At 34.3% G+C, this 18,009-nt stretch overlaps 4 protein-coding genes across 8 annotated transcripts in view; 2 read left to right on the top strand and 2 right to left on the bottom strand.

Annotated features, from left to right (window-relative positions):
• Positions 1-9,873, bottom strand: part of LOC120628568 (protein spinster) — a 50,029-nt gene extending 40,156 nt beyond the window's left edge. For 3 of the 4 annotated variants that reach the window (XM_039897000.1, XM_039897001.1, XM_039897002.1), the window contains exon 1: positions 9,401-9,873. In XM_039897000.1, coding sequence (XP_039752934.1) covers positions 9,401-9,605 — 205 coding nt within the window. In that variant the 5' untranslated portion in view covers positions 9,606-9,873. The remainder of the gene's footprint in view (positions 1-9,400) is intronic. The other variant, XM_039896999.1, reaches the window with a different exon arrangement.
• Positions 9,874-10,333: 460 nt separating this feature from the next.
• On the top strand, positions 10,334-12,157 carry LOC120628722 (LDLR chaperone boca). Of its 2 annotated transcripts, XM_039897301.1 has the most exons (4): positions 10,334-10,590; positions 11,230-11,484; positions 11,840-12,027; positions 12,064-12,144. In XM_039897301.1, exons 1-3 carry the CDS (start codon positions 10,460-10,462, stop codon positions 12,012-12,014), a joined length of 561 nt encoding a protein of 186 aa, XP_039753235.1. In that variant the 5' UTR covers positions 10,334-10,459; the 3' UTR covers positions 12,015-12,027; positions 12,064-12,144. The 2 variants fall into 2 exon arrangements, with proteins under 2 accessions (XP_039753235.1, XP_039753234.1); XM_039897300.1 differs by having other exon boundaries at positions 11,840-12,157.
• Positions 12,158-12,533: 376 nt separating this feature from the next.
• LOC120628681 (piggyBac transposable element-derived protein 4-like) lies at positions 12,534-16,130 on the top strand. The gene is made up of 2 exons (XM_039897237.1): positions 12,534-13,658; positions 14,363-16,130. Exon 2 carries the CDS (start codon positions 14,375-14,377, stop codon positions 16,109-16,111), a length of 1,737 nt encoding a protein of 578 aa, XP_039753171.1. The 5' UTR covers positions 12,534-13,658; positions 14,363-14,374; the 3' UTR covers positions 16,112-16,130.
• Positions 16,131-16,190: 60 nt separating this feature from the next.
• LOC120628683 lies at positions 16,191-17,380 on the bottom strand. The gene is made up of 2 exons (XM_039897238.1): positions 17,121-17,380; positions 16,191-16,844 (listed from the first exon to the last, which is right to left on the bottom strand). Exons 1-2 carry the CDS (start codon positions 17,131-17,133, stop codon positions 16,444-16,446), a joined length of 414 nt encoding a protein of 137 aa, XP_039753172.1. The 5' UTR covers positions 17,134-17,380; the 3' UTR covers positions 16,191-16,443.
• Positions 17,381-18,009: the final 629 nt, after the last annotated feature.

The following is an 18,009-nucleotide window of genomic DNA, read 5'->3' as shown; positions in this document are numbered from 1 at the left end:
CAGCGTTCAACGAAGCTAAGTTTTTGTACAGAGAGATGCCTTCTAAGGATACGAGCTACGGATAATAGATAAAGGGGTGCTCTAGAGAACATTACAAAACTTAGCAGAAGTGGAAACGGTCACATAGTTTAGCGGCCCAGCTTTTACCTCGCTTACTGCTTAGCTGCTTCACTCAGCTTTGGTGGAAAGGCAATGTAAAGGTAGCCTGAACGATTTGATCCAATAATCAGTTTTATCGCTGCATAATACTGGAATATTCTTAATACTATCTCGGTATCGTTAGGCTTGCAAACACAAACATAACCATTTAGTGTGCGGTTTCCATAAGAGTGTTGACTGGGTTGATTCGATTCATTCGAGTTCGATCTCGCATCTCCACGGTCGCGTGCGTTCTGTTTCCTGGACTCCGTGTACACTAGCAAACGGGCGGTTTGATATAATCCAAAATGAATTTGTTCGATCAATAGGGTTATTTAAATACAGATTTGATTTCATTTATATTTCTGATACCTGGCAGACTTTTCTATAGCTTATCATTTATTCTACATTTCATAAAAATTAAAGAATATTATTTTAGCTAGGTATCGCTATAATTCGCTATGGGGTTGTTAAAATGTATAAAAATCCCCTGACACCTACTGCAAATATTGATAGAGCCTAGAGGTTATACTTATGTAATGTATGGCTGCATTCGAACAACCAGCCAATATTTTAATACAGCCCGTCTGTATAGACCTTAAGGGACTCTCGTTTCGGCGAATAATGTTGCCTCAATAGACTTAACGATTTTCTTTAATGAACTGTTTAGATCACAGCTATCATTGTTGTTGTGTACGAAAGACGTTAAAAAGTTATGTTGCTCAATAAACAAGAATGCCGCATTCATGCATAAAACGCTGACTTACCGCCGATTATAAAGGTTGTTTATAATCCTTATTGAAAAATACTTTTTTGATTTCATTATTTTCGTCTGGCTACTGAATGCTTCCCTGGTCAAACATCTTACAAATATCCTCAAATAAGGTAAAATAGTAAGGTAGTTTTTACAATTTGTTACTATGGCCTAAGCCTAGGTATAATTGGAAAAATTGCCTTATTATTTACATACCTACTGCAACCACACCTTAAAAAAGGCCTAAAAGAACATCCGCATAAGTAAACTTCGGTACACAATATTCTAATCAATACCTTACAAAGCATTTTTTTTAACCCCTCACTGCGCTCGGGAAGCACCTACGCGACCAACCTTTCACATATTTCATTTATTAAACGATGTGTACACACCCGCACCCCATAATAATTTACAAAAAGGGACCCAGCGGGATCCCCTTTGATTACACAATGTAATAGTTACAAAACCAGAAGTTTTTTATTGCTTTCACAAATGAAAATACATTATGGGAGCAATATTTATAACTATTAATCATAGCCACTTTAATAAAGAATAATAATATTAATCGAAACACTGAATTCATGAGGGTGTCGGGAGTTTAGGTCCAACCACACTGGTGATGCTCACTGTTTATTTGAATAAACTAGGCTGGAGTACATTGTCCAATACCGAAACCTTCGATAACATCATCGTGAATGTAAAAAACTTTTAACTTTTTCATTTAAAGCTTAACTTCTCAAATTTCCCGATTTTGAATCAGCTTGTCAGCTTGCAGCTTTACTAAATGTTGTTAAAATAGAGAAGTTTCATCAATCTTCAGATCTGGTAACTATAGTCAGTTATTATTGTTCTGAAGCGGTGATAACCTGGTAGTTAGGAGGGATCCTGGCACGCACCTCATAACTTTTTTGCAGTGTATTTTAAACAAACAAATATCACTTGCTATAACAGTTCAGACCACATCGTGGCGAAACCGGCATGCCTCCAAGTCCTCAAAGTAGTGTATAGTGTACCGATCCGCAGTTTTCGGCGCTTGGTGGTGGACCATTAATTCTGAGAGGAAAACCGTGCCCTGTAGTGGCCCGGTAATGGGTTCATATTGATTATGCATGGTAATAAAATGTTTTTTGACCAAAAATGGAATCTTTTAAATCCTTTCTTTTATAATTAAAAATATATTTAATAGTCTGTACTATTTTATACTTATAATAATATATATTTAATAGTAAGTACTATTAAATACTTTTAAAATATAATGCCGTCATGGTAGTAATTATTTATTATTAAAGCAATTATAGTCATTTAGATAGCTAACAATTAGAGAGGAATGCTGTTAAAACTTATTGCAAGAAAACGCGTTGCGTAAAAAATCAAATTAAGGTTCAGTGTAGGTAGGTACCTACATTGAACTTTAATTTGATTTGATATAAGTAACTTACATTGATGAAGTAATGATCAGTAACTAAAATCAAAACCGAAAATAATGTACCTACGTGCATTATAGTTTGTTATCGAGTGCGGGCATGTATTAAATACAAAATAATCTGAGTTTTATTATCTTCGTAAGATTATCAATAAAGCCCGTGTAATTACCAGCAAAGTTTTATCCGTCGAGGTCTTCTTAGATCTGCAATGCAGACAAATTTCAAACATTCAAAGCGAAAAAGTAAAAATCAAAGAATTCATGTTTTTGTTCACGAATAAAAAGTATTCCAGGCATAATAAAGAAGAAGTAGAACGTGATCGAAACAACGGAACCGTTTTGAAAAATAAAAGTCACGACCGTAGAAAGATGAATGACGCAGCGTTTTTTTTACTAAGTACCTTTGAAGTAATGGTAAGTATGCTACCAATAGGTAATTTGTTACCTACTCAAATTATTGTAAGACTTATTATAGCAAATAACCCCAAATTTGTCAACTACGATGAATATATATCAATTCCAGTGTTCAGCTGTATACAATGAAGTAAAATTAAGTATCATAAATATCAAAGTCTTACTACCTGAAAAAAATGGTAGTGAGCAGTTTGAAAACTAGCCGGGACTAAAATACAGGCAAAATGTTTAAGAAAGTTTATTTTGGAGATGCTACCTCTTAAAGAGCCATATACAACAACTCATTTTGAAATCAAGTCAAATTATATTTTGATCAAATATTTTATCTTTTCTGTATCTTTCTTAATCTTTCATGATTGCTGCCCAGGAACATCTGTAGAGCTAACTATTTCTAGATAAAAATATTGTGAGGTGATGCATAAACTGGGTGAAAAAATACCTTGAAGCCAAAAGTCGTTACAAACTCGACTAGTACGTAACATTTGCTTACTTATACACATTGGTTTGTGTAAATACTAAAAACTAGGTTATTAAAACCTCTACATATGAAGTTCAAACAAATCATTATATTTCTGCTCTGTTGGCGACATTTATTAGTCTTGGAGTATTTCGTTTTCTGTGATGTAATAAGTGATTCATATAGTCCTTGACCTATGCATGTATATCATCATGATTCACGATAATGAGTTTGATAGTACAATAGTAAACAATCACATTATCTGTGCCCGATGCTACGTTCGATTTATTACGTATTATACATGTGTGGTGTTTATTGTGTCTTGCGGTGACGGCTTATCAGAAATCACTGATGTGACCTCCACTCTTCATCCCGTGGGTGTCTAACGAGGCGACTGAGAGAACACAACGGTGAACGGGCGGCGTCTTTCGGGCAATTACTACTATCTATCCATGGACGAAATTTATCTGCTTTTAAAATCTCGTCAATGGTTTATCACCATGGGCAAAAAGGCTTAAATAGTTTTTTTTTTTTAAATACGGGTTATTGCTTTGTCTTATGAATAGACTGTTAATTCGGAATCACAGAAATAATACACACATCGTTTTATTTTAGATCTAGTAATAATACAAGCCCGGTGACCCTAATTAAAAGTTGAAACTGGGTAAGATCTATACCTATCTAAGGACTGTGACCAGTTGTGAGACTAAAATATACTGATTTATAAAATGATAATGCAGGTATTCAATATTAATCAATTACAATTCAAGATTAAAAAACGAACACACACCGATATTTTTATTTTATTTTGTACTATCGTACCCAGCCCGCTTCGCCGGGCTAGATTTTGCTTTATTTTATTTAAACAATAAACTTACATCATTAAATTTTTAATTTAAGTCTCATAATATATTAAACCATTTATTTCTCTCCGTATTCATTCTCTTCTATTCTCTTCTCGAGCGGGTGAAGATCATTATCTACACCCATGTACATCCAACAATAGAATATCATCATATGTATTTGACAGTTTGACAGCTCAAAAATAGGAGTGCTCCGATCGTCACCAAACTTTACAGGATTACTCGCCAGGTCAATCCGGAGATTCCCTGAAAGTACCATCGGTCCAGCCGTTTCGGAGCCTATACGGAACATACACACACACACTTTCTCTTTTATATATATAGATAGATAGACTATGTAGTGAGTGAAGGGAGTGAAGTTTTACTATAAGAAATGACACATCTTAACTTTGCCTCCACAGTGTCGTTGATCGGTTATCATAGTTTAGTAGTAAAACTTTTTGTGACAGAGCTCGTCCGGGATAGTACTATTGCCATGCTTATTTCTACCGTTACGCAGCATTTTTCCAAGCTGTGTTCCGGTCTGAAGGGCGTGATTGCTTTAATTACAGGCACATGAGACTTAACTAACACCTACGCCTCAAATTAATGACAGGGCGGCAGCATGTAGCAGGACGTGCTCCTTGGGTGACCTGTTTATAAGCGATGGTTTTCCACTTATCCGTCCATCTGATTTGTCCGTCAATTATTACTATAAAAAAAACACAATATCTCACAACAATGTCATAGTTGGTTATACTTAATGGTCAGAAAAACTGGCAGTATTTCCCTTCCCTTGTGCCATAATCAAAACAAAGCAGTAATAAATGTGTAGCTGTTTTAAACGTATTCAAGATTTTAATCTAGATAAGAGTAATTCAAGGACCGTCTCCACCGCAGCCATGTGTAAACAGAGTGTTGATTGTACCCCGGGGAAATCAACCACCCTATGCAAATATTGGCGATCAACCTCCGTGCGATCAAACGATCTCGCATCGTGTAGGTATATGTATTTGCCCAACACTAACACTGTTCCCCTTTTTCATTCGAAATAGTATATGAACAGTAGATACACGACTTCCGACTGATTCAAAAACTTGTTGATAATCAACAACGTGTTCTTACTATAAATAAGATTTAAAAAAATATACTCTACTAAAGTTACGCTACTTATATAAATAAAGCTAAATAAAGGCTAAATAAAGGCTTTTATTTTTAAAAAGCTGGGTAAAACTTGAGGTAATGTTAGCAACACAAAGACCAATAGGTATCACCGTACTCCAAGTTGAGCTACATTTTATCATCATCCTCATTTTAACGTCTTTTGTAAGAATTTCCAAGGTCTTGGCATAATATGTGCAGACTATATTTTTACATCTATGGTCTTGAGCCGCTAGATACATGTACCTACTTGCATTATAATACTATATAAAGTATTGCGTACCAAAGCGGATGAAAATCGAATACCAGTAGGAAACAGAATGCATCTTTTATCAATGACAAATAATTTTGAACTGGAAAAACAAATAATTGAATAAATCAGGTCATAATCTTCCAAAATTAGAGTCATAGGTTTATATGGTTTTCTTTTTAAAACTTGGTGCAGAACATATAAACATATTAAAGGCAGTAAGTACCTACACTTGGAAGCATTTACCTACTTTATATTTCATCCGTAAATATTGTTCATCGTAAGATGATTATTATGCACGTAATGCCAAAAATGCCATTCGTACCTACTTGCAATAAACATTTTAGATACTTTTGATTTAAGACAAACTGTCATAACTTTTAACCCTATGCAATTTGTTTTTGCAAATAAAATGATATGATCTACCATTACATTTTCTATGTAATATAGAAGACGAATTCGAGTTTCAAACAATTTAAACATTTGTGACTATTCGAACAGCCATGTAGGGTCGATGTCACGTACCCTGGGAACTAATCTCTAGTGTCAAATCACGTGCGTGGGCCTCCCTTTCACCGATAATACAATATGTCCTTTTAAAAGATGCGTAATTGTATTTTTTACAGTAGGATTAATGTTTATGGGATAAGGGGAAAGTACCTACAGAAAATTAACTATTTATATCCTACAATATTGTTTACTTCGTGATAAGATTTTCAGGCTTCGTTTAACAAATATGATATTTTGAAGTTTTAAGACGTCACACTGACTATGTGTATATTGCCGGTATATTATTAACCGCTACAACGGAAGTTTGGTAAGTAAGCAAGCAAAAGAGAGGTTTTATAAGTTTGAGGTTTTTGTATGATAGAGAGTTTTACAAATATCTTCGTAATTCCTTCAGGGTTCGCAGTTTCGCACAGCAACTTTAATTTCAATTATTTTTGGTATCTAGGTTCCTACGACGATAAGTGCTTTTACTTAAATACCGTTGCGATGGTTAATTCCAATCCACACATGATTTCAACACAGGGATAGTTTGAAAATCACTGAAAACTATTACTTTGAAACTTTTTTTTGTTAAGCTACTTAGTTATTGTGATTGTTACAATATAATATGTAGTTTTTAAGAAATCAATAAAGCTATTATTATAATATATAGTATATCGAACATGCATCAATCAAATTAGTAAGTACTGAAATATCTTTCGATTGCAATGTAAGGATAAAAATCACTTTGGAGGAGCAAAAAACCAAAAAATGCTATATTGTTGCGTTAAATTTATAATGCGGTAAAGCTGCTTTATTACCATTGCATTTTTAGTTTATGATTCATCCAGGGTAATTATTACACTACTTAAAAAAAGCTGGCAAACATTTTGTAACTTTATGCGTTTACGGGAGTAATAACGTCACATCATTAGATAACGTGGACCGTGGTGAGCCATAAGTAATCTTTATAATCTTTTAACACGACATACGGATTAAGAAATTAGGAAATAAGATAAACATGATGTAATGGGAGGTTTTTCGTGACCTAATTATGAAACTTCTCAACACTCTTCTATTAGTTGCAACCGACTATCTATTCGTTAAGTAGGTTTGGTTATCTTTATTAACGATATAAAATACGGTCGGTACTTAATGTAAAAAACAAAATAATAATATAAAAAAAATAGGTTACCTATATTGAATTATATTAAAATTAACCCAAAAGAGTGATCAAAATTCGTAATGGGGTGAATTGCATTTCGTTTTCAGTATCTAGAATACTGGACCACGAAAGATTCAATCTGGGACCTGAGAGCCGCAAAGTAATAGGGGACTCGTGCAACCAGGTGCGACGGCGAAAATGCTCAACGCACTGCAGTATTTCGGCTTAGTTATTATGTATGCGGTATGCGTTATTATCACAGTTTATTTACACCTCTCCGATGCTACTACGTCCACTTTTGGTTCAAATGACCCAGGCGCCTCCGCACTGCAACGCGCAAACCGGCGAGCGAATTAGAACCGGAGTTCTACGCTCACGTTTTAACTGTTTAGGATACAGTATTGCAATTACTTAATTCGTGAATTAAGTCCAATCAAGCAAAATCACAGCAGACTAACCAGGATAAACAAGAGAAACTGGTTAACATCTACGAACCAAGGCTAAGTGTTTTTCATCTAACTATATATATTTTTTTTTATTACAGCGGGAAATCTCCTGGTGAGATACCCAGCTTCCTGGGGAAGCTTTTTAGAAGCAGAATTTATGATCTATTCATCATCATCAGTAGCCTAGTCAATATAGTAGTCTCACTGTTGAAAAAATGCCTCTTTCATAGGAGCATGAGATGTGGAGTATAGTTGTCCAACTGGTAGGTTTATTAAAAAAAATGATATAGTGATAATAATAATTAATGTTGATGAAACATAAAGAGTAAATTTGGATTTCCATATTCTATCATCCATCCAGTTACTACAGACTTGGGTAATCACTTGAACTTCAACAGCCATAATCAAAAGATTTGTGCAGTTGCAACCAGACCACACCACACTCAAGGAGTTATCACATCTTGATAAATAACCGTGTTGGTATGCAATATGTCATTGTTATAACATATATAACTCTAACTACCTCTGTATAGCCGCTCTCCAAGAAGTAAAGAACAATAATCAAAACTCTAAAAATTTTCCTGAGCCTCATTCATCCTGTTTATCTTGTATGTATTGATTACTGTTTGTTACATTTTACTGTTATTGCCACATAAAAACAATTATAAATGCTTTTCAATGAAGCAATCATAGATGTTACATTACCATGTCATAAATGGTCTATTCAAGCCATTTACATTTATTAATTTATCTTGCTTTAATGGTAATGAAAAACATTGTGAGGAAGCCTGTTCGCCATAGTGTTCTCAAAGGTATGTGAAGTCTACAAATCTGTACTTTTCCAACATGACAGACTACAGCCTAAACCTTTTTCATTCTGAGAGGAGACCTGTGAACTGTAGTGGGCTGGCAAGTGATGATTATGATGATTAACTAGGTAACCGATTTGTCTATCTATGGCATTTTAAGTTTGTCCTGGCTATTTTCAATAAAATGTTATAAATGCATTTAGAGCAGTATAGTTGATGTAAGCTTTAAATCCCACTCTTTTCTAAAACAGAGTAGATCTATGCTCAGTGGGATATTAATAGGTTGAGGATGCAACACTAAATGACATTCACAACCTCCCTATATTAATGGTAATTAAATAAATCCAATTAGAAAAAACTATGCTATGGAGATTTTCTCTTATAAGATTTAAAAACTATGCTATTGAGAATGAAGATTGTCTCTTATAAGATTTTGTCATATAAGCTATGTACTAAAATTCCACTGATTATAACTAATAGAATGACAGTAGATACATAATCTATAATAATGTTGTTTTGTTTGCAATTTGTAACCATACACAAATGAAATTTATTTTATACTACAGCTACTGACATATTCAAGTGGTTGCTAATAGAACTAATTAATCATTTGATTGCATATCTTAACTGCCATACTGACTATCAATAAAATTATGTTGTAGCTAGAGCTAAGGTGTAGAATTAATAATCATATGATTTTCTTATAGGTTGTGGGCTATAAGACTATACATGGGAGCTCACATTCATGGATAACAAAATAGATGTAGTTGTAATAAACAAGCAACTGGTACCCCCTTGGTTTGGCTATTCCAGACTGCCCTGAATACTTTAGGAGCAAAGGCTCTTAATTTAAATCCATGAAGCAGTATAGTTTTGCTGCAACTCAGTGCAGCTTTGCTTAAAAGATTTAGTATGAAGAACCTTTAGCCGCGCAGTTCCGCTTCAGTGCAGTGCCACCCAGTGCGGTATGTCTTTACGCTTACTTTCAAACATGTATTAAACAAACATAAGGTTATTATTTTGCACAAAAGCGGACCAGTAACTTAACTTACCCGCCAGGGTGAACCTGTCCATATAGTTGATAAGGTTGACGAAACACAGTATTCCGATAGTCATGTATTCTCTGAAGGTGACATCGCTCAGAGTAATTCGTCTACGAGACTGTTTCTCGTGCAGCAGCGCTGTCGCTGAATCATTGTCCCCGTTTATCACCAACTGCTGATTTGATGTGTTCGGAGTAATGCTACTCTGGTCCATTATGCAAACCCCACAGAAATGTTCAGTTGTTAAAAAGCACCTCCACTTAACCGTATCGAACTGGCAGACTTAAAACACAATACAATGGGAAAAGAACTATAGAAATGCGTGTATAAATGTAATTAATTGTCGTGTAGGCAGATTAAACAATCATAGCGATAATTTAGTTTGAAGATGTGGATAAATAAAATTAAAACAGTTCACGTCCGAAACACTGCCCGCTACAATGACAACTACTCAATGAATCAGAAGTTGGGAACTCTAGCAAGTATGCACGACAGTGACATTTGAAGCCGGTGGTGACGACATCTATTTTGAAATTTGACATCTGAATTATCCATAGACCATAGTGTTATATTTAGTTTCTAGAAGATCAGCAATTATAAATGGCTATAGCAGCTATCGATCTTAGGCAGGCGGCAATTATACTAAATTCTAGTCGTCTAATTCCCGCCAGCCTCAGATCGAGTTCACCTAATATCTCACTAAACTATTTGGTCACAGTCATGAGTCCTTATGCACGAAATCTGCCATTCTGTGCTTGTTTTCTTCGAGACGTTTGTAAGCTTTGAAAAACATAGATCTCGAAGATGTTGAAGAAGTTTACCAAGTCACTGTATTTCCATGGAGCTCTATATATTTATAGCTCAACACTGTAATTTACTGTCAAAGTCAATCTCTTAATTTACTGTCAAAGTCAATCTCAGTATTCTCATCATTAACATTTGTCAAATTAGGCAGTAGGCAAGAAGACGCTTCGGGTGCTTTCAGCAGGGCTACTAGCATACTTCAATGTTTTAACTGATAAACGCCGTAAATTTTGTAGTCTAAATAGCAACAAAATAAACATACAAATGGCCAAACTTTTATATTTTATTATTTTACTCTGTGTAAGTGGCAGTTTCGGCAAAAAACCAAAAGATGAAGAAAAGCCGGCTTGGGCTAAAAAAGATATTAGAGACTTCAGTGATGCAGATATGGAACGGTAATACTTAGTAATTTCTTACTTTAAGTATATTTACTAAACTGTAATGTACATGCAAGTACATAGCTACTAATTATTCAGTCTGAGATCCCGTTAAGCGAAGTATATAAGGGAAAATGGTCGCGAAATGCACTTTGTAATTTTGATTGTTCAAAATATTGTTGTGTGAAAATGTTTGTACTTAGTCTCCTTCTAATTTGCATAATCATACCACCTTTGCCCTCGAAAACCTTGTATAATAACCCTAATACAGGCGGAATAGCTCTTGATGACTATTTAAACATGCTATTTTAAAATTGGTGAAATGGTTGCCAGAAACATAGGTAACAAATATAGTATAGAAGCAGGTGTTTCATGATACATAATGTAATGGATATTAGGCATTATTTGCTATACTCTGTGTTAAGCAGGAGAATTTGGACGATGTAATAATATAATATCTTCTGCTTTATACTCCACACCAACTACACTAGCCGCAATGTACTTTCAGAAGCATACTCAGGAAATGTAGACTTAGAAATTTTTCATTATAAAGTCAATATCTCCTGAGGATGCTCTAGACAGAGAAATACATCCGTAGATAACAAATAAAAAAGTGGACACAAACAATTTTATTATATTAGTATGAATTCTTTCCAGTCTGTTTGATCAATGGGAAGAAGACGAAGAACCTCTACCTGAAGATGAACAGCCTGAACATATGAGAAAGCCTCCATCAGTAGACTTTAGTAAACTTGACATGTCCAACCCAGATGCAGTTTTACAGGCGTCCAAAAAAGGCCAAACTTTAATGATGTTTGTAAGAGTAGCTAACAAACCTTCAAGAGCTCGCACTGATGAATTGACAAAGATATGGCAAACTGGTCTATGGAGTAACCACATACAAGCTGAAAGGTACCAGTATTTTGTTCAATATTTTGTGTTTTTCCAAAATGAAAGTGACATCTTTGTTATTTTGATCCTGAACCTTTGATATAACTCTTTCTCAAGGTTGCTCTAAAACCACATGAGCAGTGTAGTATGGGCGCTCGCTAAATTGTTGTTTTAAATTGACTTCCGTAATTTTTGTATTGAATTAATATTGTTTTGTGGTAAGCTCTTTTCCCCACCAGCTCAAGCCTCCTTTCACATTCATTCCAGTCCAGATGTGTGAGCTTTAGCTCATCAATATCCACAAAAAGCTAGGAAGCACATAATGCAAGATTTTCTCCTTTGATAATGATATTTTAAGTGCTTTTAATTTTTACAGGTATGTAATAGATGATGACAGAGCTATATTCATGTTCACCGATGGTTCTCAAGCATGGGCTGCTAAAGAATACTTTTTAGATCAAGAAGAACTGTCAGATGTGCAGTTAGAGAGCCAGACATACACAGGAAAGAACCCAGATGTGAAAAATAAGGCTATTAGAGATGAACTATAGATCTGATTTTCATAAAATTTCCCTAATATAATGCATCTTGGGTTCTAAGTATTTATTTAGTGTATATATGAAATTAAAGGAACAACCTGAGTATAAGTTTTTTTGTAATTTAGCATTTTTTTATACAAAATGATTCATTTAAAATAGTTATTATAACATTGCTAAATTTAAGTATTCAAAGTCAAAGTCAAATATTTCTTTATTCAAATAGGCACATAGATGGCACTTTTGATGCGTTATTATATACAAAATGTGTACATAGCAGTGAGTAGTGATGGCGATAACTAGATTCGTAAACTTAAAACCAAAGGCTACGAGGGTTCCAATCGCACCCTGGTCTAAGAAGAAGCCCACAACAAACTTAGCCGGGTGTTCTTTTTGTTATCACCATCTCACATTGTCATTAGAAAATATTTAAGAAGCAACCTGGTTAGAGCAATTGTTTACACCCAAGCTTTTTTATCGTTTACGTAATCCTTTATACTATAATAGGACTTTTCTATAAGCTTTCGCTTAACCGATTCAATGCGGATGGCTCCGCAGAGGCGCCATGTGTATCTTTTGTGTATGGCGGGTGGCGCCCGAGAGGAGCCAAAATGTTTTCCTGTAAAACTCCGCTAAAAAAGCTTTATTCAGAGGCTAGCCCTAAATGAAAGTTTCCTTATTTGTCACGTAGATTACGATACTAGTATTAGTTTCAAGATATAGCGTGAAAAAAGACATTTCAGATGTTGTAAACCTTTTCAATAGAAACAATAATTATGAAAGGTAACTTTTGTGCATGGCGGGTGGCACCCCAGAGGAGCCAATATTTGAAACCAAAAAACTGACTAATTTAAATTTATCAATAGTACATATTTCAGTGTTCTAAAAATATTAGTGTCTTTATTTATCACGTAGATCCTTTCCAGAGAAATCGCTTTAAGGTGTAGCGTGATTTCACACTCTTCGGGGATGGTAAACCATTTTAAGCGTTATTTAAATGTTATTTAATATTAAGGGTTACAAACGAATAGCACTAATCATGACAGTTAAATATTTAAAAAATATCTGTTTTCACTTTTTTTGCTTTGTGGATATGCTCTTTTGCAAGTTTATGGTAATAACTAGGTAGTTTCTCGAAGTATGTCCAAATTTAACCGGACTAGTAATTGCATTCCTTAGGTATCAAGACAATGTACTTAGTTTATTTTTGGTGAGAAACAACAACAAAAACGATTCTCAGAAAAGCACTATCTTTTGTTGTTATGCTATGCAGTCATATCAAAGATGTTTTAAAGATTTTTAAGCTTTTTATTGCCCTACTGCTTATTGTTAATATGCCGTGCCGACCGACCCTTTTTATTGATGGGCTAGGGAAAGATGTTATTTAACTAAAAACAAAAGAAGTCGGTGCCATAAATCACTTAACAAGGTTTCTCACGCGCAAATTACTTAACTATCGATGATGTTTTTTCGTTTACTTCTGTTTTGCTATTTATGGTGATCAGACGTAAGCACGTTGTGACCGTTTAATGCTCGCTTCTGAAGTCTCTTAGTTTGCCTTTTAACAACTGTGGACTGTGTATCTGGACTTCGAGATTTTGCTTCAGTGACTACCCCGGCTAGTAATTTGGACTCTGTTTTGATTCTTGACTTTACAAGGTGAGTTTTTTTAACAATGTTCTTTTTTTCTTTTCTAGTCTTTTCAATCATTGAAATTTAACATGAGCTTTTTGAAATTTAACATGAGGGACAGAGTGATTCCATGTTAGAGGAAAACCTAGATAGGGCATGTAGCACAGGTCTCGTGCTACAACTTTTGTAGGAACACTCATATGCCAAAATAAATCAGTCTTGAGTTATTGAACATTTTATGGTTTTTGGAAAAAATCCCATTTCGTGACCAGTGTTCAGAACTAAAAAAAATACAAAATTTTCTAAATTGTTCGTTTATTATTCTGTCTTTAACTACACAATGTTAAGTAAGAGGTAAAACACTTAAAATTCTACGTTAAGCGGAAAGATAGGTACCCTATGTAAGGTGTTCTCTTGAAACAAATGAACAGACAAACACCCCCAGACTCATACATAGACACACAAACACCACATACACACACATAAGCGCTTAAATACATAACATTCGACGAAACAGATAAACACTTACACTCATACACACTCACATGTACAAACACTGTGTGAGTGTGTATGTGTGTGTGCTTGTGTATGACAGTGAATGTGAGAATGTATATCTGTGTGAGAGAGTGTGTGTGTGTTTGTGTGTGTGTTCGTCTGTGTTACAACACCTTTATAACGTATAAAATAAAGTGTGTTGACTGCTAGATAACTTATTCTACTATTTTTTTCAGTTGCTAACCAAAATGGCTACTCCTCCATCCCCTGAACCTGGCCCGTCAAATTGGGATCTCATATCTATGGAGTTATCCGGAATGATGTCTCCCAGCCATATAAACTTATCAGACATGCCATGCATTGATGCTATTATAAGTGATGCAGAATTGTATGGGATTTTGGCACAGGATGTGGATAACTTTCTGGAAGATTTGGTAAATGAAAACACAGAAGATGAAGAAGCCGTTTGTGCTGAAGATCAGTTAGAACAGGACGTTGAAAATACAACTGATTGTCCCCCTAGAGCCCCTAGAGCCCCTACTACCGATTGGTTCAATGGAAACCCCTCGAATATGGCCGAGATTCCTTTTACGGGCACACCTGGTTTATTACCGCCTCATAACATGAGTGGAAAAACACCGATAGATTTTTTCTTTTTATTTTTCAATAGTCGTATCATTGATTTAATTTTAAACTGTACAAACAAGTGCGGCAATGAATTGAAGATTGCAGCACGCACCGCACAAGCTCGTTTTACAAAATGGAAGGAGATAAGTCTTGAGGAGTTCACGGTATTTATTGGCATAATTTTATTTATGGGTACCGTGAAAGTTAATAGAATGGCCGAATATTGGTCTCGACATTATTTAATGCGCCTAAGCCCACATTCATTTATGGCTAGGGACAGGTTTTATTTAATATTAAGAGCATTAAATGTCCAAGATGAAATGAGGCCGGAAAGTATTTTTAAAGTAAAGTCGTTAATAGATATGTTCAACGAAACAATGTCCACAACTTATTACCCATCCAATAATGTTGCAATAGATGAATCCTTGATTTTGTGGAAAGGACGTCTTTCTTTCCGCCAGTATTTAAAAGGGAAAGTCCATCGTTATGGAATTAAATTATATATGTTAGCTGACATGAATGGCCTAGTAATAAAAATTCATTTATATGCTGGTTCTGGGGATCAATTGGTAGGTGGAAAAAATCATGTAAAAAAAGTAGTAATGTTGTTAATAGAAAAATATTTAAATAAAGGCCATTCACTTTATATTGATAATTATTATAGCAGCGTTGGTTTAGCAGAGGAGCTTTTAGATAAAAACACGTACGTAACAGGTACACTACGAGCAAAGCGCGCTGGTAATCCCACTTTAATTAATATAAAATTAAACACCGGTGAATCTTGTATTGTTCACAATTCCAAAAAAATTGTTGTTACCAAATGGCAGGATAAACGCGAAGTGCTGCTTTTGAGCTCGCAGCATAAAAGCATTTACAAAGGGACTAATAGTCGCCGAATACGCACTATAAAGTATAAGCCTGATGTACTAATTCAGTACAATAAATACATGAGAGCAATTGATAGGCACGACCAGCTTTTAAGTTATTATTCCTGCAAACACAAAACCTTACGTTGGTATAAAAAAGTTATAATCCATTTAATCCAAATATGTTTGGTGAATAGCTTTCTTTTATATCGAGAAATAAGCAAATCGAATATAGAATTATATGATTTTAGAAAAAGTGTATTAGAAAATTTATTAAAGCCACCAACCGTGCCACAACGATCCCTTGTTGAAAGAAAAATACATTTACCTAGTACTTTTACTAAGAGTGGTGGAAGGACAATGAGAAAGCGATGCAGAGTATGCTATAGCAAAACTAAAAAAAGAAACTTGGTTATGTATGGTTGTTCTGATTGCCCAGAATTCCCAGGGTTATGTCTCACCCCATGCTTCCGAGAATATCATAAATATTAACAAATGTATTAGAAATTTTTAATATTTATGATATTTTTAGCTTGCAGGTATTTCATGATTTCAATTAATACACACACTATATGTTATAATTTGTTTAATTGAAGATTTTTAAATACTTATAACAAACAATTCTCATTAGTAATTACTAAATCAGTCTTTTTAATGATTATAGTAAAAATCTACCTTATAAATAAGTACAATTATGTAATATTATTGCACAATGTTAATAAATAAACCTTAATATTATGTAAAACCGATGCTTTTCATTTAACTCGCCTCTCTCTCTTCATCTAAAACTCTTTTCATTTAAAACTTATGGTTTATTAATAAAATTATTTTTTTAGCGTTTCTATAATTTTTTGCATTATAATATATCTCTCATTAATACTAAAACGTAGTAACTCGTTAGATACGAATTTCCCAAAATATTTACAGGCGTGAATATCCACGACGGTTGTACTCGTAAATTGTTCTTTATCTTCTACCATTATATTTTCAGTAAACGTTGAAATATCTTTGGTGGATATTTCTGTGTACGTTGCACAATCTTTCGTAGGTTTTTTTGTACCTTCCGCCGCAGAATTTATTTCATCTTCATTTTCTTGACCAGGTTCCCAGTCATCATAAGTCTGGGAATTTTGTTCTAAATAAGCCTGTTCGACAAACTCGTAGTCAGTGTCACATTGCGTTTCCAGTTGTGATTCTGGGATATATTTTCTTTTTTTTGGTAATTCTAGAACAAAAAAGAATATATGTTTATATCAAGCAAAAAAAAAACTTGCTGTGAGCATTACGACGAATTTTTCTGTAACTACTTTTTGTTTAAAATAAAAAGTGCGTAAACTGAATTGTAAATCTTTTAAATTTATGTAAATAAATGTAATTAAATAAAAAATCTATCATGAATTTAAATTTTGTCGACAGACTAGAAAAGAAATAAGTATAGTTTTATAAATTCAATGAAAACTACAAAAAGGTTTACAACACCTTACATAAATGAGTCACTTACCTTCCATTTCCATTAATACACGTAGATAATCACTTTTTTATACACTAAACGAACAATAAAACCGCTTACGTTCGATTTTGGTTGGCGACTAAACTTACAGCAAGTGGAAACAACAAAAAAAGCGATACATTACAATACATGGCGGAAGGCGCCTTAGGGGAGCCATCAAAGTGCCTGGCGTTGGGCGCCCCAGAGGAGCCACGAAACATTTGTTCGTAGCCAGGCATGAAAGTTTGTCAAATAGTCCACCGCATTGAATCGGTTAATACAAACTTTGAACTTCTTTAGTGACATCCCCAAGATATCAACCGGTAAGTTATTGTAAAATTGCATACAATTTCCTTTAAATGAATTGCTTATTTTGTGTAGTCTAGTGTACTGCACTGCAAGTTTATTTTTGCTTCTAACCTTCAAATTATTGCAGTCACATTTTCTTTTAAATTTTGATATATTTTTGTGAACATACATTAAATTTTCAAATATGTATTGGCTATAGAGTGTCATTATTTTAACATCTTTAAATTTATTTTTCAATGACTCTTTCGGACCCATTTTATAGATCGCTCGAACAGCCTTCTTCTGCAGCACGAAAATAGTGCCCATAGTAAAATTCCATATGACATAATGCTGTGAAAGTAACTAAAATAGACCAGTCTAGCAGTTTCTATGTCTGTCAGGTGGCGTATCTTCTTTACTGCATAGGCAGCAGAACTAAGCCTGTTCGACAAATTATTTACATGAGGGCCCCATTGAAGTTTAGCATCTAACGTTATTCCTAGAAATACTGTTGTATCCACCTGATTCAATTCATTCCTCATTATTAAATTAATTTTTTATTATAACAAAATTTGGAACAGGGGTTTGATGGTTTATCAAAATTGTGGCAATA

The sequence above is a fragment of the Pararge aegeria genome, chromosome 13 (assembly GCF_905163445.1).
Source record: "Pararge aegeria chromosome 13, ilParAegt1.1, whole genome shotgun sequence".
Taxonomy (NCBI): domain Eukaryota; kingdom Metazoa; phylum Arthropoda; class Insecta; order Lepidoptera; family Nymphalidae; genus Pararge; species Pararge aegeria.
Note: the sequence above shows the minus strand (reverse complement) of the source record. Positions and strands in the feature narration are given on the sequence as shown.

Bases quoted from the DNA above. Each gene is read 5' to 3' on its own strand.
- LOC120628722 (XM_039897300.1), top strand. From the start codon at position 10,460: ATGGCCAAACTTTTATATTTTATTATTTTACTCTGTGTAAGTGGCAGT. The intron at 10,591-11,229 runs GTAATACTTAGT...AATTCTTTCCAG, and splicing joins AGTGATGCAGATATGGAACG to TCTGTTTGATCAATGGGAAG. The intron at 11,485-11,839 runs GTACCAGTATTT...TAATTTTTACAG, and splicing joins AACCACATACAAGCTGAAAG to GTATGTAATAGATGATGACA.
- LOC120628681 (XM_039897237.1), top strand. From the start codon at position 14,375: ATGGCTACTCCTCCATCCCCTGAACCTGGCCCGTCAAATTGGGATCTC.